The following is a 27,910-nucleotide window of genomic DNA, read 5'->3' on the forward strand; positions in this document are numbered from 1 at the left end:
ACACCACAATTAAACAGCCCCGCAGCCCGAGCCAGCTGGCACGGGCCAACCACACGTTTTCAACTGCAGTGTAGATAGACCCTTCGACTCCTAGGTCTTAAGGCCAGAAGGAACCATTGTAATCATTGCTTGTATAACAGGCCAGAGAACTTCCCAAAATAATTCCTAGAGCAGAGCTCTTAGAACAGTATCTCATCTTGATTTAAAAATGGTCAGTGATGGGAAATCTGCTAGGCCCCTTGGTAAATTGTTAGTTACTCACTGTTTAAAATGCACACCTTTATTCCACTCTGAGTTTGTTGAGCTTCAACTTCCAGCCATTGGACAGTGTTAGATCTTCCTCTGGTAGAGTGAAAAACTCATGATTAAATATTTGTTCCCCGTGTGGAGGTACTTACAGACTGGGATCATGTCCACCCCTTACCCTTCTCTTAAGCGAAATAGACCGAGCTCTTGAGTCTGTCGCTAGGAGGCAGGTTTTCTAATCCTTTAATCATTCTCGTGGCTCTTCTCTCACCCATCTCCCATTTCTCAACATCCTTCTTTAATTCTGGGCACCAGAACTGGCCACAGGATTCCAGCAGCAGTTGCACCAGAGCCAAATACAGAGGTTAAATAATCTCTCTGCGCCTACTCGCGATTCCCTTGTTTACGCCCCCAAAGATTGCATTAGCCCTTTGGCCACAGCGTCATCCTGGGAGCTCCCGTTCAGCTGATTATTCACCAAGACCCCTAAAACTTTCTCAGTCCCTGCTTCGCAGGATAGAGTCCCCCAGTGTGTAAGCGCAGCCCCCATCCTTTGTTTCTATACATTTACACTTGGCTGTATTAAAACACACGTGTCCAATTTACCAGCCGACCCGGTCGCTCTGTCAGTGACCTGTCCTCTTTATTATTTCCCACTCAATTTTTGTGTCATCCGCAAACTTCATCAGTGATGATTTTGTTTTCTTCCAGGTCACTGACAAAAATGTTAAATAATGTAGGGCCACAAACCGATCCCTGCGGGACCCAGTGGAAACACATCCATTCAATGGTGATTCCCCATTTACTGTTACATTGTGAGACTTACCAGTTAGCTGGCTTTTAATCCTTTCAATGTGGGTCATGTTAATTTTATAGCGTTCTAGTTTTTTAATCAGGATATCATGTGGTACCAAGTCAAAAGCCTTACAGAAGTCTAAATATATCAACACTATTGCCTGTGTCAGTCACACTTGTCATCTCATCCAAAGTTACGAAAGTTTGACTGGATCTATTGTCCATAAACCCATGCTGCTTGATATTAATTACATTGCTTTCCTTTATTAATGGAGTCCCCCAACAGCTGATCTATTATCTTCAGTGGGATTGAGGTCGGGCTGACAGGCCTATGATTATCCAGGTCATCCTGGTTACCCTTTTAAAATATTGGCAAAATTTTTGCGTGTGGTCAGCCAGGGCACTGCCAGGCGGCAGCTCACGGCTTTCATACTCCGGGGGAATGGGAAAGGGGTGTCTCCTTTTCTAACCTGTCACCCAGTACTGGAGAGTTAAGAGCTGCTAAGATGGAAGGGTTGTCCCATGACTCCAGAGCCTGCATCCGGCCAGTGAAATTTAAGGAGAATGCTGCATCCCATCACCCGCTTCGCTGCCATGATGGCTGAGAGGGGCTGGGGTGGAGACCTTGTCCTTGCGATGGTGCTGCTCCATTCATGTGGCCCTGCCCCCTCTCAGAACTGGGGCAGAGAACCCCGGAGTTGAGTCCCAGCCCCCAATCCACTAGGCCCCACTCCCCTCCCAGAGCCATAGATAGAACCTGGGACTCTTGACTTCCTCCCAGCTGACTCAACCTCATTCCCCTCCCAGAGCTGGGGATAGAATCATAAAAATGTAGGACTTGATAGCTCATCCAGTCCCGTGCACTGAGGCACTTTTAAGTATTATCTAAACCGTTCCAGACAGGTGTGTGTCCAGCCTATTCTGAAAAATCTCCAATGACGGAGATTCCACACTCTCCCTTGGTAACCTGTTCCAGTGCTTAACTACCCTGACAGGATGTTTTTCCTAATATCTAACCTAAGTCTCCCTTGCTGCAATGTAAGCCCATTAGTCTTGTCATGTCCTTAGTGTATAAGGAGAACAATTTGTCACCCTTCTCTTTGTAACAACCTCTTACATACTTGAAGACAGTTGTCATGGTTCCCTTCAGTCTTCTCTTCTCCAGAAAAACTCAGTTTTTTCAATTGTTTTCTAGACCTTTAATCATTTTTGTTGCTCTCCTCTGGACTCTCTCCAATTTATCCTCATCCATTCTGAAATGTGGCGCCCAGAACAGGACACAATACTCCAGTTGAAGCCTAATCAGCGCAGAGTAGAGTGGAAGAATTACTTCTTGTGTCTTGCTAACAACCCTCCTGCTAATACATCCCAGAACAATGTTTGCTTTTTTTGCAACAGTGTGACACTCTTCAACTCATATTTAGCTTGTGATCCACTATGACTCCCAGATCCCTTTCCGCAGTACTCCTTCCTAGGCAGTCATTTCCCATTTTGTATGGGTGCAACCGATTGTTCCTTCCTAAGTGGAGTACTTTGCATTTGTCTTATTGAATTTCATCTTATTTATTTATTTCTACAGTTTGTCATGATCATTTTTAATTCTAATCTTGTCCTCAAGTGCTTGCAACCCCTCCCATCTTGGTATCATCTGCAAACTTTATAAGTGTACTCTCTATGCCATCGTCCAAATCATTTATGAAGATATTGAACGGAACTGGACCCAGAACTCATCCCTGTGGGACCCCGCTTGATATGCCCTTAACTAGTCAGAGTATGGTTTGCCAACCAGTTGTGCGTTCACCTTATAGTAGGTTCACCTAGGCTGTATTTCCTTAGTTTGCTTATGAGACGTTCATGTAAGACAGTATCAAAAGCCGTACTAAAGTTGAGATATGTGACATCTACTGCTTTCCCCTCCCGATCCACAAGTCTCGTTATCCTGTCAGAGAAGGATATTAGATTGGTTTGATATGGTTTGTTCTTGACAAATTCATGTTGACTGTTACTTATTACCTTATTTTCTTCTAGGTGCTTACAAATTGAGTGTGTGTTTGCTCCATTATCTTTCTGGGTCCTGAAGTTAAGCTGACCGGTCTATAATTCCCTGGGTTGCCCTTATTCCCCTTTCTATAGATAGGTACCGTATTTGCCCTTTTCCAGGCCTTGGGTGTCTCTCCCATTCTCCATGAGTTCTCTGAGATAATTGCTAACGGCTCAGAGATCTCTTCAGCCAGTTCCTTAGGTATTCTAGACGGATTCCATCAGACCCTGCTGACCCGAAGACATCTAACTTAATTCCCAACTTGTTCTTTCCCTATTTTAGCACAGATTCTGCCCCATTTACACTGATGTTCACCATGTTAGACATCCAGTCACCGCTAACCTGTTTGGTGAAACCTGAAACAAAAAGGGCATTTAACCCTTTGGCCATTGCTGCGTTTTTTTGTTATTGTCTTTCCCTCTTCATTGAGTAACGCGCCTACCCTGTCCTTGGGCTTCCTTTTGTTTCTAATGTATTTGTAAAATGTTTTCTTATTACCCTTTATGGCCCTAGCTAATTGAATCTTGTTTAGTGCCTTGGCCTTTGTCACTTTAGTCCCTACATACTCTCATTCTTCGTAAATTGACCTAGTAAGACACATGTACCTTTAGTCATAGTACTGATTATATAAAAACTAACAATATGTTTCATTCCAAGAACAATTGTTAACCAGTTAACTCTGGGAAACTTTCCCGGGAGAGTGCATCAGCCACTTTGTTAGAAGCTCCCGAAATGTGTTGTATTTCAAAATCAAAATCTTGGAGAGCCAAACTCCACCGAAGAAGTTTTTTGTTATTCCCCTTGGCGGTATGAAGCCACTGTAGCGCAGCATGGTCTGTTTGTAGTTGGAAACGCCGTTCCCAAACATATGGGCGTAGCTTTTCCAGCGCGTACACAATGGCGTAGCATTCCTTTTCGCTGATTGACCAGTGGCTTTCCCTCTCAGACAGTTTCTTGCTGAGAAACACGACAGGATGGAATTCTTGATCTGGTCCTTCCTGCATTAAAACTGCTCCCACGCCTTGCTCAGACGCATCTGTGGTTACTAGGAACAGTTTGTCAAAGTCTGGGGCCCTTAGCACAGGGTCAGACATGAGTGTTGCCTTAAGCTGGTTAAAGGCCTTTTGACACTCATCAGTCCACTGAACTGCATTTGGATGTTTCTTTCTGGTTAGGTCTGTCAGCGGGGCGGCGATTTGGCTGTAGTGGGGTACAAATCGCCTATAATATACAGCCAAGCCTAAGAAGGATTGGACCTATTTCTTAGACTTTGGAACCGGCCACTTTTGGATAGCATCCACTTTGGCCTGTAGGGGATTTATAGTTCCTTGACCCACTTTTTGTATGACTCTTTGTTGCGTTTCAGGTCTTTGAAGATCTGGTTAAGCCAGGGTGGTCACTTACCATACTTCCTTCTCTCCTGAGCCTGGGGATGGTTTGCTCTTAATAATATCTCTTTAAAAAACTGTCAACTCCCCTGCACTTGTTTCCCTTAGACTTGCTTCTCATGGGCTCTGACCTGCCATTTCTCTGAGTTTGCTAATGCCCGCCTTCTTGAAGTCCATTGTTTTTTTTATTCTGCTGTTTTCCCTGCTACTATTCCTTAGAACCATGAACTCCATCTTTTCATGATCACATTGACCCAATCTGCCTTCCACCTTCAAATTCTCAACCAGTTCCACCCTGTTTGTCTGAATCCACTCTAGGACAGCCTCTCCTCTAGTCGCTCTCTCCACCTTCTGCAGTAAAAGTCGTCTCCAATGCAGTCCAAGAACTTGTTGGAAAATTTGTGACCTGCTGTACTTTCCCAACAGCTGTCTGTGTAGGTGAAGTCACCCATCACCGCTAAGGTCTGGTCTACACAACAGCCTTCTAGTGGTATAATTTCATCGCTCAGGGGTGTGAAAAATCCACACCTCTGAGCCACGTAGTTACACCAACCTAACCCGCCGTCTACACAGCACTATGGCAGAAGGAGAGCTTCTCCCGTCGACATAGTTACCCCCTTTTGGGGAGGTGGAATAACTACGCCGAAGGAAGAGCTCTTTCCTATCATCTTAGAGTGTCTTCAAGTGCTACACCGGTGCAGCGTTTTAAGTGGACGTTTGCCCTAAGGCTTGTGTTTGGGATCATTTTGTTAGTTGTTTAAAAAAACCCTCATCCACCAATTGATGGTCCCTCGTAGACCCCTACCATGACCTTACCTTTATATTTTACTCCCTTTATCCTTTCCCAGAGCCTTTCAGCAGTCTGCCTCCCTTCTCGTTCAATCTCCGAGTAAGTGTATACATCTTGGATATTCAAGGCAACCCCTCCTCCCTTTGTTCCCCTACCTGTCCTTCCTGAACAAGCTGGACCCATCTATACCACTAGTCCAGTCATGTCAATTGTCCCACCAAGTCACTGTGATGTCAGTGATGCCCTAAGTGTGATTATTCACAAATAGTTTTAGTTCTTCCTGTTTATTCTCCATACTTCTAGCATTAGTATACAGCCATCCAAGAACCCAGGAGTCTCGACTCCCAGCCCTCCTGATCTAACCTACTAGAGCCAGAGCTGGGGAGCCCTTGAGCAACAGAAGATGAGGGGCTGAAGCTCTGCTCCTAGTCTCCAGCTGGTTTCTGCTGTTCCATGAACCCCCAGGGGCTGTGGATGAAAAGTTCAGGATTGACTCAGGTTTCAGGGGCCAGGCTTATGCAATGCCTCAGACCGCCACCAGGGGCTGCTGCAGCGAGTACACAGCCCCCCCTAGTGGCGCATTTGGGGCCAGCCCTGACTGGGAGGGGAGAGCGCCCCCTACTGCGCCCCCCGCCCCCGTTCCTCGCCGCTCGGCACGGCGCCCCCTTAGCACGGAACTGGGGCCAGCCCGGACTGTGAGGCCCCCTCCTGCGCCCTCACCCCGCTCCTACCCAGATCCAGTGACCCTGCAGCGCGTAGGGGCTGGGGGTGCAAGTAGCCCCGGGTTTCAGGACACGTGTTAATGCCCCTGGCTCTCCTCTCAGCTGGGCTGGGGGCAATCGCACCCCCTCCCCATGGGGCGATTCCTAGGCGAGATCAGGAACTATTGCAAGGAGGGGACGGAATAAGGCAGGGACCTTCCTGTTCCCAGCAATCCCCCCGGCTTGTGTTGTGTTGTGTGTGTGCGCCTGGCAGCTGGGAGGGGAGCGCACAAAGAGACCCGCCGCCGGCCACTGCTGCCGCGGGGCCGCGTCTCCGGCTGCAGCCCCGGCCCCGGGAGGGGATCGCTCCGGCCGGGCGCTGAGCGGGGGCGAGGAACAGCAGCCGAGGCAGGAAATCGCTGCCCGGAGGCAGCGGCCGCGGTGAGGAGGGGATCGGAGCCGAAGGGGGCTGGGACCGGAGAGACCCCGCCGCTGCCCGGGCAGCGGCGGGGAGGGACAGATGCTAAGCACGGGGGATCTGGCCACAGGGGTCCCCGGGAGCAGAGGAGAGAGCGCTGCGGTGGTTGCAAAGCCCCCCGGGCATGTGGCCCTAATTCCAGCTGGAAATTGTACAGGAGCCGTGATTCAATAACTCCCCAAGGCCTGTACTGAATGGTGCAGAAATGGAACCCAGGAGTCCAGGGTATGGGGGGGTGTCTGGGTGTTTAATCTTCTCCCCCGCCCTCCTGGTTCTCCGGGCCCCAGAGATTTCTGTGTTGATGGTGTTCGCCTCCTGGAATTGGCATGTGTTGGGGGTAGCGGCGTAGGGGCTGGCTGAAGATTTGAGCACCCAGGGGGTGGTTTGAGAGAAGTGCCTGAGCTGGAAGGGGCAGCCCAACAACTTTGGCATGTTACACGTCATCATTAGGTTTCAGAGTCGATGCCCCCATTGAGAGGAGTGGAGGCAATTCATGCCTTTCAGGGCAAGTCTACGCTACGATATTAAGTCCATCTAAGTACAGCCATTGCAGAGATTGAATGGGTTTTACACGTCCACACTACGCTCCTTGTGTCGGTGGCGCGCATCCTCACCAGGAGCTTATTAGCTACCAGTGGGGGGCATTGGGGGATGGTTTCTGACAGGCAGCAACGGTGGATGTAAGTAACAGAGTTTTTACACGGACACCGTGTCGACCTAACTACATCGACTTAAGCGCTACGCCTTCGCGTCGGTGGAGTTATGAAGTCGGTGCAGTGGGCGCGTTACATCGGTGGGAGCTACGTTTTAGTGTAGACGCTTACAGAGCCAGGTCGATGTAAGCTGCCTTACATCAGCCTACCTGTGTCGTGTGCACCAGGCCTCAGAGTAATCAGTTCAGGCTCTCTGCAGACTCAGGCAGATGCTGGGTCATGTTCTCCATATTTTCTGTGCACCTATGACAGCTAGAAACATGTTTTTCCCGTGGTGAAAACTGAAGTTCTGCTGCTAATGGTGCATTCTGGGCACTTAATACATGTAAGCATAGTCTTGTGGTTGTAAATTGGCCCAATGCCAACTATCGGGCTGGAGGGTGTTGAGTGATGGTGCCATGATTAGTTAATTAAGCTCTTGGCTAAAGGGCCCTCTGGAAGTGGGGCGCTAACAGTGGATGGCACCAGAAGGAGAAGGGGAAACCTAACAATGTGTTTGAATTCAGCAGCTCGCTCCACATGACTGGGATCATGCCTGGCCCTGCACCAGGGTTCCCCGACCCGGCCGGGATCTCCCGGCTGGAGCGAGGGGAAGAGCCCAGGGTCCCGGATCTCCAGGGCTCCGAGGAAAGGGAGATCCTGAGAGGTGCCCGCGCAGGTGAGGAATGAATGACACGGGCTTAGGGACTGGGAGTGAAGGGAAAAGCTGGTTTCCCACCAAAGCCATTGGGAGCCCCCCCCCGTTCTGTTTTCCACTCCCCCATTCCTGTTACTGTGTGACCCCATCCACAGCTATGAGGAACATGCCCAGCAATGGCGGGGAATTGGGCTCCAACTCCTGCACCCTGTGGGGCCAGATGCTCCCCCTTTGCATCTCCCAGTGCTCAGCATTGCCTCTTTCTGCTCCCCCCATGACAGCTGGGGAACCCCAAGGGCCACTGCGGATCCTAAAATCTCCCCCGCAGCATCTCCCTGAGCAACACCCCCCCTCACCCAATTCTGTTTCCATAGAGATGGGATGGGGAGATGTGGAAGGGGCTAGACCCCCATCACTATGGATACAGCTGGGTAGGGACCTCTAGGCGCCACCTCTATAGTTACTGGGGTGCGGGGGCAGGGTGATGTATGTTCTAGGCCGTGTCTCTGTGGTATGGGCGGGCCAGGGAAACTTGTGCTCTAAGCCCCGTCTCTGTGGTTATTGGGAGGGGGGGGGGGCAGTGGTGACTCACATTCTAGGCCCCTTCTTTATGGACACTAATGGTGCCTGGAAGAAGCGCCTGCTCCCCAGGCCAGTGCTCACCCTGGCATCTCTCTGGGCACAGCTGGGATCTGCCCTGCCAGAGGGAGGGTCTCTTTGCTGCAGTTCAGCTGGGACCACTTCCCAGCACACAGGCCAGAGAGGAGAGACCCTGTGGGGTTGGGATCTCTGGGGGGTAGCATCACCCCGCTATTGGGCTAGGGATGGGGGTGGGTCTCCCATCTGGCGGCCAAACAGACCAGACCCTGCTTAGGGGAGAGCAGAGCAGACCAGATCCCACGGTGAGTTGGCAGGACAGCAGTCGTGGGTCCCCTGCAGCAGCTGGGCCATTGGGGCAGACGTGGCCTCTCCTCTCCCTTGTGAAGGGTTGGGGGGGTTCAGCTTCTTGCCCATCAGGTTTTCTGTCTCCCTTGGCCAGGGAATGAGCCCTGTCTGGATTCTCTGTCTCCTAGCATGTGCCAGGACGGAGGAGAATCTCCAGCGGGAAGGGCCTGCAGGAACGGAGTCTTACGGCAGCCCCAAGCAGGGGGAGGGCCGGCCCGACTGGGAGACAGTGTGCGAGAGCCCCCTGCAGGAGATCCTGGTGCACCAGCGCACCCACATGGGTGAGAAGCCCTACAAATGCCCCGAGTGCGGGAAGAGCTTCCACCAGAGCTCCCACCTCATCCGGCACCAGCGCATCCACACCGGGGAGCGCCCCTACAAATGCGGCGAGTGCGGCAAGGCCTTCAGCCAGAGCTCGCTGCTGACCCGCCACCAGCGCACCCACACCGGGGAGAGACCCTACAAATGCCCCGACTGCGGGAAGAGCTTCAGCCGCGGCTCCAACCTCAGCCAGCACCAGCGCATCCACACCGGGGAGCGCCCCTACAAATGCACCGAGTGCGGGAAGAGCTTCACGCTCAGCTCCCACCTGATCCGCCACCAGCGCACGCACACGGGCGAGCGGCCCTACAAATGCGCCGAGTGCGGCAAGGCCTTCGCCGAGAGCTCCCACCTGCGCCAGCACCGCCGCACCCACCGCTGCGAGCCGCCCTACAAGTGCCCTGATTGCGGGCGCGCCTTCGCCCTGAGCCTGGACTTCGTGCAGCACGTGCGGGAGCACACGGAGCGCCGCCCCTACCGCTGCGGGGCCTGCGGTCGCTGCTTCCCCCTCAGCTCGGCCCTCTCGCAGCACCGCAAGAGCCACCACCGCCCCCCGGCCGCCCCTAAGGCCCACCCGTGCGGGGTGTGCGGGAAGGTGTTCGGGAAGAGTTCGCACCTGGTGACCCACCGGCGGGTGCACACGGGCGAGAAGCCCTTCGCCTGTGCGGAGTGCGGGCGTGGCTTCAGTCAGAGCGCCGACCTGGCGAAGCACCGGCGCACCCACACCGGCGAGCGGCCCTACTGCTGCCCCGAGTGCGGCAAGAGCTTCAGCGTCTCCTCCACCCTGGTCAAGCACCAGCGCAGCCACAAGGGAGAGCGGCCCTACCCCTGCCCCGAGTGCGGCAAGCGCTTCAGCCAGAGCTCAAACCTCATGCAGCACCAGCGCAGCCACCGTGGGCACCGGCCCTACCACTGCACTGAGTGCGGCAAGGCCTTCGCCCAGAGCTCGGCCCTCCTGCAGCACCACCGCACGCACACCGGTGAGAAGCCCTTCACCTGCCTGCAGTGTGGCAAAGCCTTCAGCCTCAGCTCCAACCTGCGGCAGCACCGGCGCACGCACCGCGAAGACACCAGCCCTGCCTGGGGAACGGCTGGGGGAGCTGGCCCGCTCGGACACATCCAGAAATACCTCGGCTGACCAGGAAGGGACACGGGAACCCCACGGGGGTATCCCTGGGAGGGGAGGAGATTTAGAGCAGGGAGAGGGCTGAGAACCAGGACTCCTGGGTTCCCTGGGAGTAGAGTCTAGTGGTTAGAACAGGGGGCTAGGAGTCAGGACACTTGGGTTCTTTCCCTAGCTCTGGAAGAGGAGTGGAGTCCAGGGGTGAGAGAGAGAGAGGGGCAGGGAGACAGGACTCCTGGGTTCTCATCCTGGCTCTGGGAGGAGACTGGGGTCTAGTGGTGAGAGCAAGGTGGGGGTTGCGAGACAGGACTCCTGGGTTCTATCCCTTACTCTGACACTTGCTTTTGTGCTCTTGTGTGAGTCTTTTCCCCTGTCTCTGCCTTAGTGCCTCATCTGTGAAAAGGGGACGGTGCTGCGTGCTGACCCGCCTTTGGGAAAGCGCTTTGGGATCTAGGCTGAAAAGTGTTGAGATGGGAACTCAGCATGATACATAGGCTCATCCGAAGAGGATCGGAACGGAATGAGGGTGGGGACGGATGGGTTATTTAGAATTCGTGTGGAGGATGGGGGAGGAGGTTTGGGTCGGGGTGTGGACTCAGTGGAAGAAGAGGTTTTGGGGGAACGTTGGAGAAAGAAGGATCCGAGTTTCTCCCCGGTGCCCTGGGAATCCCATCCACGCTGGAGCTGGGGGCAAAGTGCCCCAGTTTGGGGGCCTCTCCTGCTCTCCCAGCCCCCACTCCGCAGGGATCATTAACTCTTGCAGGCCCATCTTGTCCCCTAATGCCTGTGCCCGTTCGGGGGGGAGGGGGCGGACGACCATCCCTTCACTCTCCAGAATCTGGCTGCCTCTGGACCACACTCTCAGCTCCTTCCCCCTTTCACAGGGGGTTTGGGAGCTGGGGGCGTGTGAGACTGCTGGGTACCAGAGAGGCTGGACAAATGGACACACCCAGACAGGGGGCAGCTTGTCTGCTCTCCAGCGCCTGGCTCCTCTCTTTGCAGTGCATGGAGCTGCATATTCAGGAGCCCAGTGACACCTGGGGAACATCCCCTCCTGGCCTGGAGCAGCCAGAGAGCTTCCCAGAAGTCAGTCTGGCCCCAGCCCAAACTCTCTGTTCCCAATAGGTGCCTGGATCCTGCTCCCCTGCCTGATTTTGTGACCGATTTGAGTCTCTTGTTGTGTTAGCAAGTTGTACCTGTAGGAAATAAACTCCCTTCCCCTGTGATTTGCCTCCCCCTGTGTCTGTGCTGTGGACCCCGTCTTGGGGGTCAGAATGGCCCTGGACATGTCGCCGTGCTGCCGGGGAAGCTCAGAAGCTGCTTGGGTTCCCGGATGGGCCAGGAGGCTCCCAGTTCTGTAGTGGGGTCTGGACTATACGGAGAGATACCTCTGCGAGACCTCTCAGACTGTAACCCCCCTCCAGGATTCTAAACCATAGAGACTCCTGGGAGATCTCCCACGTTCTAGAACGGAACCTCCTCCAGGATTCTAAATCATAGAGACCCCTGGCAGCTGTACCAGAGCGTAACCCCACCAGGACTCCAAATCATAGAGCCCCTTGTGAATCCTCCCACCGCGTAATCCCTTCAGGGGGATTAGCAACCCTCAGCAGCCCTCCCAGACTCCTTCGGGATTCTAAACCATAGAGATGCTTGGAAGACGTCCCAGAGTGTAACCCCTGCAGGAGACCAAGTAATAGAGACTCCCCAAGAATGCTCCTAGAGTGTAACACCCTCCAGGGCACTGTACTCTGGAGCAGTGTTTCTCAATGACCGATCTGTGGCTCAGCACTGGTCCCTGAGATCTCCCTGACACAGTTTAGGAGGCAGCAAGCCGGTCCCTGGTGTCAAAAAGCTTGAAAATACCTAGATCAGTGCAGGTGATAGCCCATTGGGAGCCCAAAGCAAGAATATTTTGGCTCCTCCAATACTAAAACAAGCAAATAGGGGTCCCCCTTGAGCTTCTTGGGGCCCTAAGCAATTGCTCAGTCTGCTTATGCCTAGCACCAGCTCTGCCCTAGATCATAATGCTCCCCAACCCATAACCATAGAGAGATGGATAGTGACATGGCTAGATTGGTACTACATGGGTGGTCACTCTGGCCATATTCTGTGGCAAGGCTGGCAGAGAAAACTATCTCTATGGTTATTAGACTCCTGGACGGTGCCTGGAAGACTCACCATAGAGACCCTGCCCTAGAGTTTCTCTCAGCTGGCCTACAGCCCTGGACAATGCTTGTGCACTGGGTCACATAATGGATAGAGTGGACCAGTGCAGGTAGCCACTCTTAGCTACATCTCTATGGCCTCAGGGTGGCTGTGGGGGATCAGTGCTCTATGGCACGGGTGGCCAACCTGTGGCTCTGAAGCGGTTCTTCAAACGTTAATATGCAGCTCCTTGTATAGGCACAACTCTGGGGCTGGAGCTACAGGCTCCAACTTTCCAAGGTGCTGGGGGGTGCTCACTGCTCAACCCCTGGCTCTGCCACAGGCCCTGCCCCCACTCCTCTGAGCTTGCCATGCTCTCGCTCCTCTCCCTCCCCCCCAGAGCCTCCTGCATGCCACAAAACAGTTGATCGGGAGGTGCAGGGAGAGAGTGGGAGGTGCTGATCGGTGGGCGGGAGGTGCTGGGAGCAGGGGACGGAGAGCTGATGGGGGGGCTGCTGATGTATTACTGTGGCTCTTTGGCAATGTACATTGGTAAATTCTGACTCCTTTTCAGGCTCAGGTTGACCACCCCTGCTCTACGGTCAGGGAGCCCTTGGGGGGAGCAAAGGGAGGGAGTGCTTGGGCCGGGTGGGCAGAGCCAAACAGAAATGGGGGGGGGGAAGGAATCTATATTATGTAGATAAGTCAACGCATATTAATCCAACATGTCCCTGCTATTGCATACTTCTCATGAGATCCCTGGATCTCTGGTCCCACAGACAAGGGACTGGCCTGGGGATCTTGGTTTGCCTCCACAGTCTCCTGGGGAGAGACGGAAACACCAGACAGGGCAGGGCAGAATCCCCTCCCCCAGTGTTGTCAGCTCTCATGATTTTTCATGAGTCTCATGCTAATTATTTTTCCTTAAAGCCCCAGCTCCTGGAGTCAAGTAGAGACGTGATAATTCCAGCCTTCATTCTTAAAGAAAAAGTACGTTTCTAGCCCTCGTGGCTGTGGAGAAAGCTTCAAAATGTGACCCCCATGCAGCCTAAAGGCTCACAAAGCAGAAGGCAAAGAAAAAGAACCTCAAATCTATTCTTTTTACCTAATCTCATGATTTTGGGTGAGCCTGACGCTCCTTGTCTGCCTCCCGCTGAAGTTTAGCAGGGGGCTTCCCCAGCCTGGTTATGCTTCAAACACCCCAAGGAAAGGTCCTCTGTTGCATTATGAGTGGGTGTAACAGATCCCAACCAGTAGGGGGCAGCACCCCCTAGAGGGGAAAGGCCCCATGTCCCTTTCCCCACCTCCCTGAGCCAGCCAGTCCCCTGCTCCTGGCTGGGGCTGGATCAGAGCTACTGCCCCTGATATGTCCTTTGGACAGTCACTTGGTTCTCAGTTCTGCCTCCTGGAGCTCCCTGTCCCTGCCAGGCTAACACGGGACAGTTACAGCTCCCCACCCCCATCATGAATATGCAAGAGGAGGTGGGCCAGAAATCTCCCAAGTGGCCAACCCTGCCCATGGTGCATTGCAAAGGGAAACTGCATTTCCCAGGGTCCCTTGCAAAGGGGACAGACCTAAGAGTGGGACAGGCTCCTAGCCCCAGCCCGTTCCCACCCCCTTCGTTCCTGCCCAGAGCGGCAGGTGCTGAGCGTGGTCCCTTCCCCGGTGGTTCCAGGCGCCGGTGGGGTTCGAGGAGGTGGCCGTGTATTTCTCCCGGGAGGAGTGGGGGCTCCTGGACGAAGGGCAGAGGCAGCTCTACAGGGACGTCATGCAGGAGAATTACCAGACTCTGATCTCGCTGGGTGAGGCGCCGCTGCCCCTCGGGGATCAGGAGCTCGACGGGCTTTGATGGACCCGGGGCAGCTACGGCTCAGGGCTCTTCCCCGCTTAGATTTCTGGGGGATCAGCCCTGCTGCCCCCAGGCCCAGCAGCACAGGGACTGTCACCCCACAGGGCGGATCCCGTGTGCCCCCAGCAGAGAGCGGGGCCCGGGTTAAAGCCAGGGCGTGTTCTCCGTACCAAGACCTCGGGGGGGATTTCACCAAGCTGGTCTCGCCTGTTTCCTTCCCTCCAGCAGAATTCCCTGTCCCCGACCGTGACCTCCCGGATGGAGCGAGGGGAAGAGCCGAGGGTCCCGGATCTCCAGGGCTCTGAGGAAAGGGAGTCCCCGAGAGGCACCCACGCAGGTGAGGAATGAGCGACACCGGCTCGGAGACCGTTCGGGAGTGAAGGCAAAAGCTGGGATCCCAGCAAAGCTGCCGGGAGCCCCCCAGTTCTGTCTCCACTCGCTCAGTGTCATCCCCAGCAGGTGTCACTCCTGGATCCCACCCCTAGCAGGAACCCTCCCCTCCCCCAGCCTTTCTCTGAGGGCTCAGCTGAGCCGTTGGGGCAGCCCCGGCCCCTCCTCTCCCCTCAGGGAAGGGTTTGGGGGATTCGCTACCTGCCCATCAGGTTTTCTGCTCAGCGATTAAACCCCCCCTTTCTCCCCAGCGCCAGGAATGAGCCCCGGCTGGATTCTCTCTCTCTCTCCCAGCAGGTGCCGGGATGGAGAAGGAGAATCCTCAGCAGACAGGGCCTCTGGGAGCGGAGCTGCACGGGACCCCCGAGCAGGGGCAGAGTCAGGGTGGGACAGGCCGGCCCTATCAGTGCCCCGAGTGCGGGAAGAGTTTTGCCCGCAGCACCCTCCTGATCCGGCACCAGCGGATCCACACGGGCGAAAAGCCCTACAAGTGCGGGGAGTGCGGGAAGAGCTTCTACCAGAGCTCCAACCTGGCACAGCACTGGCGCACCCACACCGAGGAGAAACCCTACAGCTGCCCTGACTGCGGGCGCGGTTTCCGCCACAACGCCCACCTGGCGCAGCACCGGCGAACCCACACCGGCGAGCGCCCCTTCCCCTGCGCCCAGTGCGGCAAGGCCTTCAGCCAGCGCTCCAACCTGCTGCAGCACCGGCGCACCCACACCGGCGAGCGCCCCTTTGTCTGCACCCACTGCGGGAAGGGCTTCGGCGACAGCTCCAACCTGCTGCAGCACCTGCGCACCCACACGCCGGAGAGACCCTATCAGTGCCCCGAGTGCGGGCGCAGCTTCCGCCACGGCAAGCACCTGACCCAGCACCGCTCCCTGCACACGGGCCAGAAATCCCACTGCTGCCCGGACTGCGGGAAGGGCTTCAACTGGAGCTCCCACCTCGCCCAGCACCGGCGCATCCACACCGGGGAGCGGCCCTACCAGTGCCCCCAGTGCGGGAAGGCGTTCACCCAGAGATCCAACCTGCTGCAGCACCAGGCGCTCCATCGCCCTGCCCAGGACCTGGCTGAGAACTGCAGATGAGCCATGTGGCTTAGGGGGCTGGGGTCAGAGGTCATGCCAGAGAGGAGGGAGACCCGCCTCTCAGCATGGGATGCCTGGGGTTAAAGGTCTGACAATGTCCGACACCCAGGACTCCCCCACAGCATGGACACGCCAACTAGACCCCACTCGGACGTGCTGCTAGGGAATGGGGGGTGAATTAAACAGGCTCCCAGAGGGGAGTTATTTGCTGGAGAGGAGAGCTGGGGATTTTATTAATAAAGGGTGTAAAGTAAGAGTGTGTGGGTGTGCAGCACTGCCCCCTGCTGGAGGGAATCGGTCGTGTGTGTGCAGCACTGCCCCCTGCTGGAGGGAATCGGTCGTGTGTGTGCAGCACTGCCCCCTGCTGGAGGGAATCGGTCATCTGTATGCAGCACTGCCCTCTACTGGAGGGAATCAGTCGTGTGTGCACACATGCACAGTACTGCCCCCTGCTGGAGGGATTCAGGGCTGTGTGTGTGTATCCCTGCTGCCCCCTAGTGGAGTAAATGAGCCCAGGTACCTGTGTGATTCTGTATCTAAGTGGGAATATAAGACACTTTCCCCGCTCACAAACCCTCTCCCGTCAACCCACGTGAAATCCAGATGGCAAGAAAAACAGCTTTTGTCCCAGAGGGGGGACAAAATCCAGTTGTTGGCAAGGAAGAGAGCCCTCTGCACTCCGTTGCACAGCCCTCCCAGAGCCAGGGCACCCGTCCCCTGCTCTAATCCACTAGACCCCAGTCTCCTCCCAGGGCCGGGGATCAAAGCAGGGGTGCTGGGACAATTTGTGTAGTGGGGGGTGCTGAGAGCCAGTGAACCCTGTATAGAATGGAAACCACTTCAAGTCAGCCCACACGCCCCTAGTTCCAGCACCCATAGCTCGAACCCAGCACTCGCAGCCCAGCTCTCCCCCAGGGTGTGACAGACAGACATTCAGATCAGCTGCATGGCTCTCCCAGAGCCACTGTGATTTCACACAGTGGAGGGCCCTGTTTGGGGGATCCCCCACGGGAGACATCTCACTCCATTTGCAGGGCAGGCCAGAGAGATGCAAATCCCTCCTCTCCACCTGTTAAGCTCTGAGTCATTTTGGACCGGGTCTGTTTTTCAGCATAATGTGGTAATGCCTGGGAATTGGCCCCTTGCCTGAAATCAGTCACCCTGAGCACTGGCTTTCCTCATTTGCTCCATGTGCAGTGCCCGGCACAATGGGCGCTCGATCTCAGTTGGGGTCTGTGCAGCGCCTGGCACAATCTTGGTCAGGGCCTGACTGAAGTGGGGGAAGAGGTGAGGGTTGGGACCCAGCTGGGGGGCTTGGAGTGGGAGGTGAGGGAGCCGGCAGGGTGTCCAGTGCAGGCTACGTAAGCAGCAAAGCACACGCCCCTCTAGCTGATAGTGATTGAAAAATCCTCTCTGCCCCGTGTCGGGGGCTGCCAGCTGTTCCCTGTGGGCTGGCACGTATTCTCTGATATGTGCTACACTCCCCTCCGGCGGTTGGCCTGTGTAATGGATAACAGCCCACTGCTGCTACCAGCAAAGGGGTGACTCCTTTCAGAGCTCAGGGCTGATGGGCATGGGCAGTAGTCAAGAGAGAATAACAACCTACTACTGCTGCTCGGCTCAAATAGGAGAGAGCCGGGTTGGGCTGTCCTCCCAAAGGCTTTGAATTCATTAGTGCTGGCGACTGCTGTACATGGAAGATAACAGTGTACTATGGCAGCCTGCAGATGGCATTACTTCGCTCAAGTGGCAGCATGTTGTGATGTGGAAGGGTAGGCCCTGGGTTCAAATCCCGGTCAGGGCTGTTTTGCTGTGTGCTAGGGACACCGTCCTGACTAATAGCCATTGATGGACCTGTCATCCATTAACCTCTCTAGTTCTTTTTTGAACCCTGTTATAGTCTTGGCCTGTGGCAAGAAATACTTCCTTTTGTTTGTTTTAAACCTGCTGCCTATTAATTTCATTTGGTGACCCCTAATTCTTGTGTTATGAGAAGTAGTAAACAACACTTCCTTATCTACTTTCTCTACACCAGTCATGATTTTATAGACCTCTATCATATCCCCACAGACTCCCCCAACCCTATACCCATCATATTTCTCTATCCCCATAGCCCCTCCCAGCCCCATACAACCCCCATCTCTCTATCCCCTTATACGCCCAACCCTATACCCCTCCGTATCTCTCTATCCCCATAGCCCCTCCCAGCCCCATACAACCCCCATCTCTCTATCCCCATATACCCCCATCCTCATACCCCCAACCCTATACCCCCCATATCTCTATCCTCATACCCCCCCATCTCGCTCTGTCCCCATACACGCCCTCCCCCCCACCCTCCCCTTCTGGGTTTGTGGCCCGGCCCCACCAGGGACCCAGCAGGCAGAGGGGCCGGTGCGAGAATTGGGCTCTGCACCAACCCACCCAGCCCCACGGCTGGGGTGCTGCGACAGGGACTGCACCCCCCACAATGCCCTGCGCAGGGGAAACTACACCCCCCACAATGCCCTGCGCAGGGGAAACTACACCCCCCATAATGCCCCGCGCGGGGGTGGGGGCACGCGACAACCCCACTGCCTAGAGTCCCCCGCACCCTGCCAGCCTCGGTCCCCGCTGCTCCCGCGCCCCCTGCCCAGGTAAGTGCGGGCAGCCCGGGCCCCGGGGGTGTGTCCCGGCCTGGGGGGCGGGGCGCTTCCCGGGCTCCTCCCCCCGCCAACGTGTCCCTCCGGCAGCGCCGGGTCGGCGGGGCGCCTCGCTCCTGCCCTGCCCCGGGGTGCAGCCTGCGGCGGGGGGGGTCAGTGTAACTCACTAACCCCCCCCCCCCACGTGTGCAGATCCACAGCGTGTAACACAGAGTGTAACACCCACACGTGTGCACACCCGCAGCGTGTAACACACAGAGTGTAACACCCACATGTGTGCACACCCACAACGTTAACACACAGAGTGTAACACCCACACACGTGCACACACGCACAGCATGTAACACATGGAGTGTAATACCCACACGGGTGCACAGTGTAACCCACTCACACAGCATGTAACACAGAATGTAACAACCATGCATGTGCACATAGAAAGCATTTATTACACAATGTAACACCCAAACCTGTGCATGCACACAGAACATAACTCATGGAGTGTAACACACACACACACACACGTGCACACACACAGCGAATATAACACACACAGTCTAACACCCACACATGTGCACAGAGCATGTAACAGACAGTAACACCTATATGCGTGCACACACACAACGTGTAATACAGTGTAACACCCACACGTGCACAGACACAGAGCATGTAACACACTGTAGCACACACAGAGTGTAACACACATGCACACCACATGTAATGCACACACAGTGCAACGGACAGGCACAGAGCATGTAATACACACTGCGCACACGTACAGAGCGTAACATGCACACACGCCCACACATATACACACAGTGTAACACGTATGCAGTGTAACATGAACGCACATGTGCAACATTTACCACACATGTACACAAAATGTGTAGCACGCACACCATACTCTCACACACAGCGTAACACAGACTGCACACGTGCACTAATGCGCACACAGAGTGTAACACCAGGGCTGGCTCCAGGCACCAGCCCACCAAGCATGTGCTTGGGGCGGCGCCTGGAGGGGGGCGGCGCGGCGGGGCCCCGGCCGGGCTCGCCACCCTCCCCCCGGCGCTCTGGCTTTTTTGCCTGCCACACTGGGAGGGGGGGGGGGCGGCCCTGTGTAACACACTCACCACAGACAAAGGCTGCATTCAGATTGCGCGTGCCCACACCCGCTGTAACATGCCCACGGCGTGCAATGCACTGACTGTGCGCACACACCGAGTGTAACGCTGAGCATGTGCAGTCTCTGCATTACACTGGGTGTTTGTGTGCTGTGTGTACGTGTGACGTTGTGTGTGTGTGTATGCAGTCAGTGTGTTGTGTTCTCTTCTCATGCCCATGGATGACTCCTTGCTCTGTCTAACGCCTCTCCCCCCCCCCCCCCCCCCCAGACCCGGCTCCGGCCATGCCCAGCCTGGGGGTCCAGCCGCTCTGCACGGAGCAGTACGGCTCCCGCGGTGCCCGTTGCTACCTGCCCTCACCCGACGGGCACCTAAGCTGTGTGGGGGATGAGCCGGGGCGTGTGGGATGGCGCTCACTAAAGGAGATCTTCATGGTGAGTCGAGGGGTGGGGGGGTCAAAGGGCAAAGATGAGGAGTTGGGGGGAGCCAGGAGGGCTGACGGGTAATTCAGAGGTGGGCAGAGGAGGAGAGATTCAGAACTCAGAGGGGTAAATTGGGGAGCCCAAGGGATCAGGGTGGGGGGCACAGATTGGAAAGGGGGCTCAGCCATGCTGCATCTGAGTGGGGAGGAGTTGGAGGTTATGAAGGCGAGCTGAGGGTGTAGAGGGAAGGAGACAAGGGGAAGGGAGATTGGGGGCCTCGGAGGAGTTTACGGGGGGTTGGAGAATTTGTGGGAGGGCAGGGCTTGCTGTTGACCAGGTGGAGATGTCAGGGAGGGAAGTGTGGTCTCTGATTCCCAGGGGAAGGTCCCTGTTCTGCTCACCCTTGGCCCCCACTTTTCTCCACTGCAGTCCGTGTTTCTGCCCCAGGGGTACCCTGAGAGTGTGAGCCAGGACTACCTGCCCTACCAGATATGGGACACCGTGCAGGTGAGGCAGTGAAGTGGGGGAGACTCACCCTAGCTCTGGGGGAGGAGGGGACTCAGCCCCCAACCTGGGGGATTGGGGGTGCACTGGGAGTCAAGCAGACCCAGTCCTGGGGGTGGGGGGCACTGCGGAGGAAGGGGACCCAGCTCCAACCCTTGGGGGAGGGGGTACCCTGGGGGGGGGCAAGGGAACCTTAGCAGTGGGTTTTGGGGGGTCAGAGTGCAGTGGGGTGTGGCCCAGTCCCCCTCTTTATAGTACTCGGGTGTGGGGGGGACTGGCTGAGGGCAGAAGGGTGTGATGGGGGTAATGGCGAGCACTGGGAAGCCAGGGGTGGGGAGAGGTTGGTCAGCGTACTTGCCCCTCCCCCAATAGTAACAACCTCCCCTGTTCCCCCCCAGGCCTTTGCCAGCAGCATCACGGGGGCGCTGGCCACGCAGGCCGTGCTGAAGGGGGTGGGCGTGGGGGACCAGACCTCGACTGTTGCTGCAGCCACAGTCACCTGGATACTCAAAGGTGAGACACACACCCCTGAATCACCCTGGAGACACCCACTCCACAAATCCCTACCTCTGATCCCACCGTCGAAGAAGGCCATATTGGTTAAAAAACTGGTGGGGAAGTGACAGCAGCTTCAAAAATATAAAAATAACATGTAATGACTAGAAGAAAGGGGAAACCTCATAGTAATGATTATAAATCAGAAGCTAGGAGTTGCAGAAAATTGATAAAGGAAGCAAAGAGACACAAGGAGAAATCTATGGCCAGCAGAGTTAAGGACAGTAAGAGGGAGCTTTTCAAGCATATTAGGAACAAAAAGAATCCTAACAGCAGTATTGGTCCACGACTAGATGGAAATGGTCTAATTAATAATAATAACGCAGAAAAGGCAGGAGTGTTCAACGTTTTCGTTCTGCATTTAGGGCAAAAACAAATGATGTTGTCATATAACAGAATCACACTTTTTTCCATTCCACTAGTATCTCTAAAGGGATAGTAACTAAGTAACTACTTAAGTTGGACATTTTAAAATCAGCAGGTCCAGATAACTTGCATCCAAGAGTTTTAAAAGAGCTGGCCGAGGAGCTTCCTGGACTGTAAATGTTGATTTTCAATAAGTCTTGGCGCACTGGGGAAGTCCCAGAAGACTGGAAGACAGCTCATGTGACAACATTTAAAAAGGGGTAAACAGAATGACCTGGGTAATTATAGGCCCATCAGCCTGACATCGATCCCAGCCAAGAAAATGGATCAGCTGATACGGGACTTCCTTAAGGAAGAATTAAAGGAGGATAATATAATTAATGCCAGTTGATATGGATTTATAGGAAAATAGGGCCTGTCACGCTCACTTGATCACTTTGTTTTGGGTAAGATTACAAGTTTGATAAAGGTCACACTTGTAATATACTTAGACTTCTGTAAGGCTTTTTACTTGGTACCGCACTACATTTTGATTAAAAAAACTAGAACAATGTAAAAGGAACGTGGCCCACATCAAGTGGATTGAAAACTGGCTAACGGACAGGTATCAAAATGTGCCTGTGAATGGGGAATTCCCACCGAATGGGTGTGTTACTAGTGGGGTCCTGCAGAGATCGGTTTCTGGCCCTTTGCTGTTTAATATTCGCATTAATGACTCGCCAGAAAACATAAAATCATCGCTGATGACACAAAAAGTCTGGGGAGTGGGAAATAACAAAGAGGAGAGGTCACTGATACAGAGGGATCAGTTGAGCTGGGCTCAGGTGAACAATACGCGTTTTGATACAGCTAGATATATAGGTATAGGAACAAAAGAGTGTGGGCCAGACTTACAGGATGGGGGGACTCTGTCCTGGGAAGCAGGGATGCTGAAAAAGATTTGGAAGTCCCGGTGGATAATCAGCTGAACGGGAACCCCCAGTGTGAAGCTGTGGCCAAAAGAAGTCATGCGATCCTGGTATGCATAAACAGGGATCTTGAGTAGGAGCAGAGAGGTTATTTTACCTCTGTATTTATCCCTGGTGCGTCTGCTGCTGTGTCCAGTGCTGGAACCCACAATTCCAGAAAGATGTTGATACACTGGAGAGGGGTCAGAGAAGAGCCATGAGAATGATTAAAGGATTAGAAAACCTGCCTTATAGTGACAGACCCAAGGAGCTCAATCTCTTTAGCTCAACAAAGAGAAGGTTATGGGGTGACTCGATCACAGTCAGTAAGTACCTACATGGGGAACAAATATTTAATAGTGGGCTTTTCAGTCTAGCAGAGGGAGGTGTAACAGGATCTAGACAAGTTCAGACTGGAAATAAGGGTAAGTATTTCACAGTGGGAGGAATTAACCACTGGAACAATTTACCCAGGGTTGTGGTGGATTCTCCATCACTGACAATTTTAAAATCAAGTTTAGATGTTTTTCTAGAAGCTCCATTCTAGGAATTACCCTGGGGCAGGTCTCTGGCCTGTGTTATCCAGGAGGTAAGCTGAGATGATCGCAATGGTCCCTTCTGGCCTTGGAATCAATGAATATGTGAATCCATCCCGGCCTGGGACTGCCCCATACCTGAATTCCCCTCCTTGATGTATGCCAGCCTGGGACATCGCTCCCTTCCTCCCACTAACCTCAATAGTATCCCCCAGACTCCCCTGAACCCCCCATTCACCCTGTGGGATCTGCCATTTCCTTCGCTGCCCCTGACAGCCCTCTCTGTCTCCCCTGCAGACGGGACAGGGATGCTTGGCCGGATCCTTTTTGCCTGGATGAAAGGGTGAGTGGCACACTCTATGGAGGGGGAGGTTTCTGGGTCACCAGTGCTGGTGAGGTTATCTCCCCTCGTGACCTCTTCTCTCCCTCCCTCCAGGAGCAAACTGGACTGTGACGCCAAGCAGTGGAGGTGAGTGAGGAAAGGACCTGGCCCCCTCCTTTCCCCAGGACATCCCTCCCACAACCCCTCATCCCCAGGGTGCCCTTCACCCCAACAGCCTGGGATGCCCCTCATCCTAATATCCCCATGGCAGATCCCCGCTTGCTGACCATTACATGATCTTTGACCTCTGAAACTTAAATGCATTGGTCTTGTCCTCTGCACGTGATTGGACAATCCTGATCTTCATCTTCTGACCGTCCATTGTGCAACACTTGCCTTGTGACTGCACTGTGTGACCTTTGCCCTCTGACCCCCATTGAGTGAACCTCGACTTTTGAAATTTGTTGAGTGATACTTGACCTTTGACCTCAACCCCTTGGTGACCTTCACTCTTTCAACCTCATGGTGCAATTCTCAACCTCATAGCCCGTTGAGTGCCCTCTGACCTCCCTCATGACCTCTAACCCTTCACTCCTGACCATCAGCAGGCAGTCATGAACGTCTGACCCCTGTTTAGTGCCCAGTGTCCTCTTAACCCCGTTGGGTGACACGTGAGCTCTAACCCTGCCATGCCCCACCACTCTTGCCCCTTGTGCCCTGCAGGCTCTTTGCAGATGCGCTCAATGACCTGGCCATCTTCATGGAGATCTTGGCCCCTGCCTTCCCAGCATGCTTCACTCTCATCGTCTGCACCAGCGGCTTCTTCAAGGTAGCGGGGAGTGGGTTGGCACGAGGGGGTTTGGCGTGTGGGGTGAGGGGATTGATGCAAGGGGTTGACTTTGGGAGTTGGTGGGGGGATTGGCATGAGGGGAAGAGGGTTGGTTCAGGGGAGGGGGCTGGTGTGATGTGGGGGAGGGGTTGGCGGGAGGGGTTGGCATTGGGGGATTGGGGCATTGGCACAGGGGGAGGGGTTGGCACGGGGTGATTGGTAGGGGGTTGGCGCTGGGGCAAAGGATTGGGAGAGAAGCAGGGGATGGCATCAGAGCCGCGTGGACGGCAGAAGTTCCATTTCACGAAGGAGTTTGTGCTTTTGAAATTTGGCTGCATTCTCCATCAGAGCAAAACCTGACCGTTTCGATATTCTCCACGACGGAAAATTGCAGAAAACCTTAATTGCAGCTCCTTGGAAACATTTTCCTTCATTGTCACCTCTTTGTACTATATAACACAGCATGAACCCCATAGTGGGGTCGATGCACTAGAGAATTCTATGGCCATCGATACCAAAACAAAATAAAAACAACCCAAACAAACAGTATTTTCTAAATCAAGAGTCGGGACATTGTCGGAACATTTTTATCCCCGTTTTCTCCCCCCCCGCCCCGATGAAATTCGTCTGGAGCCGCCCTGATTTCATGGGAACCACATATTCCCATGGGATACGGCTCTGTCTTAAGTCTTTCCCACCGACTCTCGTTGGCATGAGTCCTGCACCCCACACCCGAACCCCTCTCCTCTCTCTCTGCCCCAGTGCATCGTGGGAGTAGCCGGAGGTGCCACCCGGGCAGCCCTCACCATGCACCAGGCCCGGCGGGACAACATGGCGGACGTTTCGGCCAAGGATGGGAGCCAGGTGGGATCCTGCTGGGGCCAATGTTAAGGGGCACCCCACAGGGCAGCGAGTGGGGGCGCTCCAGGGGGCAGAGGGGACAGACTCGCCCAGAATGCAGCAGGGCGGAAATGCCCGGGGCGGTGGGGGTTGTACCCCACCTCTGCAGATGCCCTCACTCACTCCTCTCCCCCCAAGGAGACCCTGGTGAATTTAGCTGGCCTGCTCGTTAGCCTCCTCCTCATCCCCCTCGTCACCGACAGGCTCCAGTGAGTGACCCCAAGGGCAGGGATAGCACAAGTGTTGGGGGGGCGGGTCAGGGGATTGTGGGAGGCTGGGGGTGCAGGGGATTGTGGGAAGGATTGTGGGGGATTATGGGAGGTGGGAGGCAAAAGGAATTGCGGGAAGGGTTGTGGCAGGCAGAGGGAATTGTGGGTCTGGCTGGGCCTGCCCCTGTCTCTGCCCTCCCCCACAGGCTCACCTACGCCCTCTATGGCCTGTTCACGGCTCTACACCTCTACGCCAACTACCGGGCCGTGCGCGCCGTCTGCATGGAGACGCTCAACCGGGCCCGTCTTCGCCTCGCCCTGCGTCACTTCCTGTGCCAGGGCTGGGTGCCCACGCCCGTCCATGCCAACCCACGGGAACCCCTGCTGCCAGGTGACCACGGGGGAAAGAGGATACGGGGGGAGAGGGGAAGAGGAGAACCCCAGCATGGGCAGATGCAGAGAGACCAATTCTCCCAAGAAGGGAAAGGTCCCATTCCCTGTCCCCCTGAGCCAGCCAGTCCCCCCACCCTTGGGCGGGATTGGAGCCAGTGCCCCAGATAGGGGAAAGGCCCCGTGTCCCATTCCCCCCCGTACCCAACTGACTAGACTCTTTGCTCCTCACCTGTCCACAGAATTCCAGCAGCATCTCAGGATGACTCTAGGAGCCCCACTCCACCTGCTGGTCTCCAGGTGAGTAACAGATTTAACTTGTCCCTCATCCCTCCCCAGGGATTGGCCCCTCGGCCCAGCCAGCACAAGTCTCTAGGGAGATCTCTCGACACATTTATTCTAGTTGCGGTTCCTGCTCATAGAAACCTGTGTGTCTTTGGTGGATCTTCTCCCTGTAACATCTTGTGGCGGGGAGTTCCAGAGGCTAAACACGTCTGGTCCATTCATAGTGAGCATCTCCTTCTTTGCAAAAACAACAAGGAGTCCGGTGTCACCTTAAAGACTAATACATTTCTTTGGGCATAAGCTTTTGAGGGTAAAAAACCTCACTTCTTCTTTGCATATTCTTTCCCTCTGTCTATCCCACAGCGTAGCTGAGTTCCAGCAGGCCTGCGAGGGCAACTTGAGGAACTATCTAATCGCTCTGAACCGAAAAGCTGGTGAGGAGGGACCGGGAGGAGGAATGAGACCCAGGTGTCCGGGATGGCAGCCATAGGGGGCAGAGACCAGGAGGGGAAATTGGACCCTGGCGTCCGGCACGGTAGCCATAGGAGACTGGGAGGGGAAATGGGACACAGGCGGTGTGGTGAGATGGTGCGGGACACCCTGCTGTGCCCTTCTCCCCACAGGCACCGTGGCTGTGGCCCTGCGCCATGGGGCGAGCAGTGTGGACACCATCCAGGCCTGTTCCCACGCCCTGCTGCTGGAGACCCTGCTGTGCCAGGCCCTGCCCCCAGGTGCCGTGGAGGAAGAGATGCTACAGAAGCTGCAAAGGCAGCTGTGTGGAGGTGAGGGGCGGGGTGACCAGACACCCCCTGTGCCTGATCCTGTGGGGGGAGGAGGGGGGCTCATCTAGGGGTTTCCCAGCACCTATCCTTCATCCACAGCCAGCTCTGTTGTGTCTTTCAGCCCCTGACGGAGAGGTCTGGGCTGTGCTGACGGAAACTCACCAGCTGCTGGACAGGCTGTTCCCACGGTTCCTAGCAGGTAACTGGGAGCACCCCTAGTGCTCCTCTCTGGGGAGAGCGCCCCCTGCTGGGGAACATCCCCACCCCCTGAACTCAGCCCCGGCCCTTCCCTTGTCCCCCTGCCTGGGGAGAGCGCCCCCTGCTGGGGAACATCCCCACCCCCTGCACTCAGCCCCGGCCCTTCCCTGTGTCCCCCTGCCTGGGGAGAGTGCCCCCTGCTGGGCAACATCCCCACCCCTTGCACTTCCAGTCCTGGTCCCACCCCTTGCAGGGCCCCGGGCCCTGGGAAGAGCACCCTGTGCTGTGGAGACCCCACCCCCCATGCTCTTGGTGCTGGGGTCTTCCCCATTGGCCCCTGCCCTGGGGAGATTGGAGAGAGACCCCCACCCACTGCATTTCCAGCCCTGGGGTGTCCCCTGTCCCATGGAGAGCGCCCCCTGCTGGGGAAACACACACACCATCTCCTGGCCCTGGGCTGGTCTGTCTCTTGCAGGGCTGGTCTCGGCAGGCTGGGTCACGGATCGGAACCTGCTTGGAGCAGAGGAATGGCGTCTGGATTGGACCCCAAAGGACAAGAAAGTCCTGTAGACTGCCCCCTCCCCAGCAACCCCAACGAGACCAAAACGTTCTGTGCCTTAGTGGGCTCACCCCAGTGAGTTGACTGGGACCAGTGACTGAAGGATGCAGATTCGATCCAGCTCCATGTGGGACCAGAGTTACACACACTGTGAATCCAACGTGCTCTGCACCCCTGTACTGCTGGGAATAAAGATTTTATATATATACATAGACATGGGGCTTTTCCCTGCTAGGGGGCATGGCTGAGATGCAGCCACCTCTTGGTTGGGGTACGGGGGCTGTTTATACGGCGATCCCTCACCCAGCACTGAGATGCAGCCACCTCTGGTGCAGGGTGTGGGGACTGTTTATACAGGGATCCCTTTTCTGGCGTTGTGATGCAGCTCCCTCTGAGGTGAAGTTCGGGGGCTGTTTATACAGGGGTCCCTTGCCTGGCACTGAGATGCAGCCACCTCCAGGGTGGGGCACAGGGGCTGTTGATACAGGGATCCCTCGCCTGGGCTGAGATGCAGCCGTATCTGGGGCATAGTTCAAGCCCCTACTGTTTGCAATCCCACCGTGTGTGCGTGGCCAGGTGATGTCACGGTCCTGCTGTGTGGGGTGATGATGAGACCATAGGCTTGTGCGGAGCCAATTTCATGAGGGAGGGCCCGGCCCCTCCGTGCAAGTCTTGTGATTCAT

General features: G+C 55.3%; 2 protein-coding genes and 1 long non-coding RNA gene across 3 annotated transcripts; 2 read left to right on the top strand and 1 right to left on the bottom strand.

Annotated features, from left to right (window-relative positions):
- Positions 1–15: 15 nt before the first annotated feature.
- LOC128836934 (uncharacterized) lies at positions 16–6,069 on the bottom strand. The gene is made up of 3 exons (XR_008444856.1): positions 5,992–6,069; positions 2,163–2,980; positions 16–342 (listed from the first exon to the last, which is right to left on the bottom strand). It is a non-coding gene; the product is annotated as an uncharacterized LOC128836934 (long non-coding RNA).
- LOC128836927 (zinc finger protein 345-like) lies at positions 3,013–15,914 on the top strand. The gene is made up of 4 exons (XM_054027660.1): positions 3,013–6,402; positions 7,662–7,810; positions 8,863–10,070; positions 14,992–15,914. The coding sequence occupies exons 2-4, from the start codon at positions 7,672–7,674 to the stop codon at positions 15,658–15,660; spliced, it is 2,016 nt and encodes a 671-aa protein (XP_053883635.1). The 5' UTR covers positions 3,013–6,402; positions 7,662–7,671; the 3' UTR covers positions 15,661–15,914.
- A 2,290-nt stretch (positions 15,915–18,204) lies between these two features.
- RUSF1 (RUS family member 1) lies at positions 18,205–27,441 on the top strand. The gene is made up of 15 exons (XM_054027579.1): positions 18,205–18,296; positions 19,694–19,857; positions 20,275–20,352; positions 20,748–20,862; positions 23,051–23,096; positions 23,190–23,222; positions 23,799–23,904; positions 24,667–24,768; positions 24,943–25,013; positions 25,220–25,404; positions 25,646–25,703; positions 26,052–26,122; positions 26,312–26,470; positions 26,592–26,669; positions 27,144–27,441. Exons 2-15 carry the CDS (start codon positions 19,708–19,710, stop codon positions 27,236–27,238), a joined length of 1,347 nt encoding a protein of 448 aa, XP_053883554.1. The 5' UTR covers positions 18,205–18,296; positions 19,694–19,707; the 3' UTR covers positions 27,239–27,441.
- Positions 27,442–27,910: the final 469 nt, after the last annotated feature.

The sequence above is a fragment of the Malaclemys terrapin genome, chromosome 4 (genome assembly GCF_027887155.1).
Source record: "Malaclemys terrapin pileata isolate rMalTer1 chromosome 4, rMalTer1.hap1, whole genome shotgun sequence".
NCBI lineage: Eukaryota > Metazoa > Chordata > Testudines > Emydidae > Malaclemys > Malaclemys terrapin.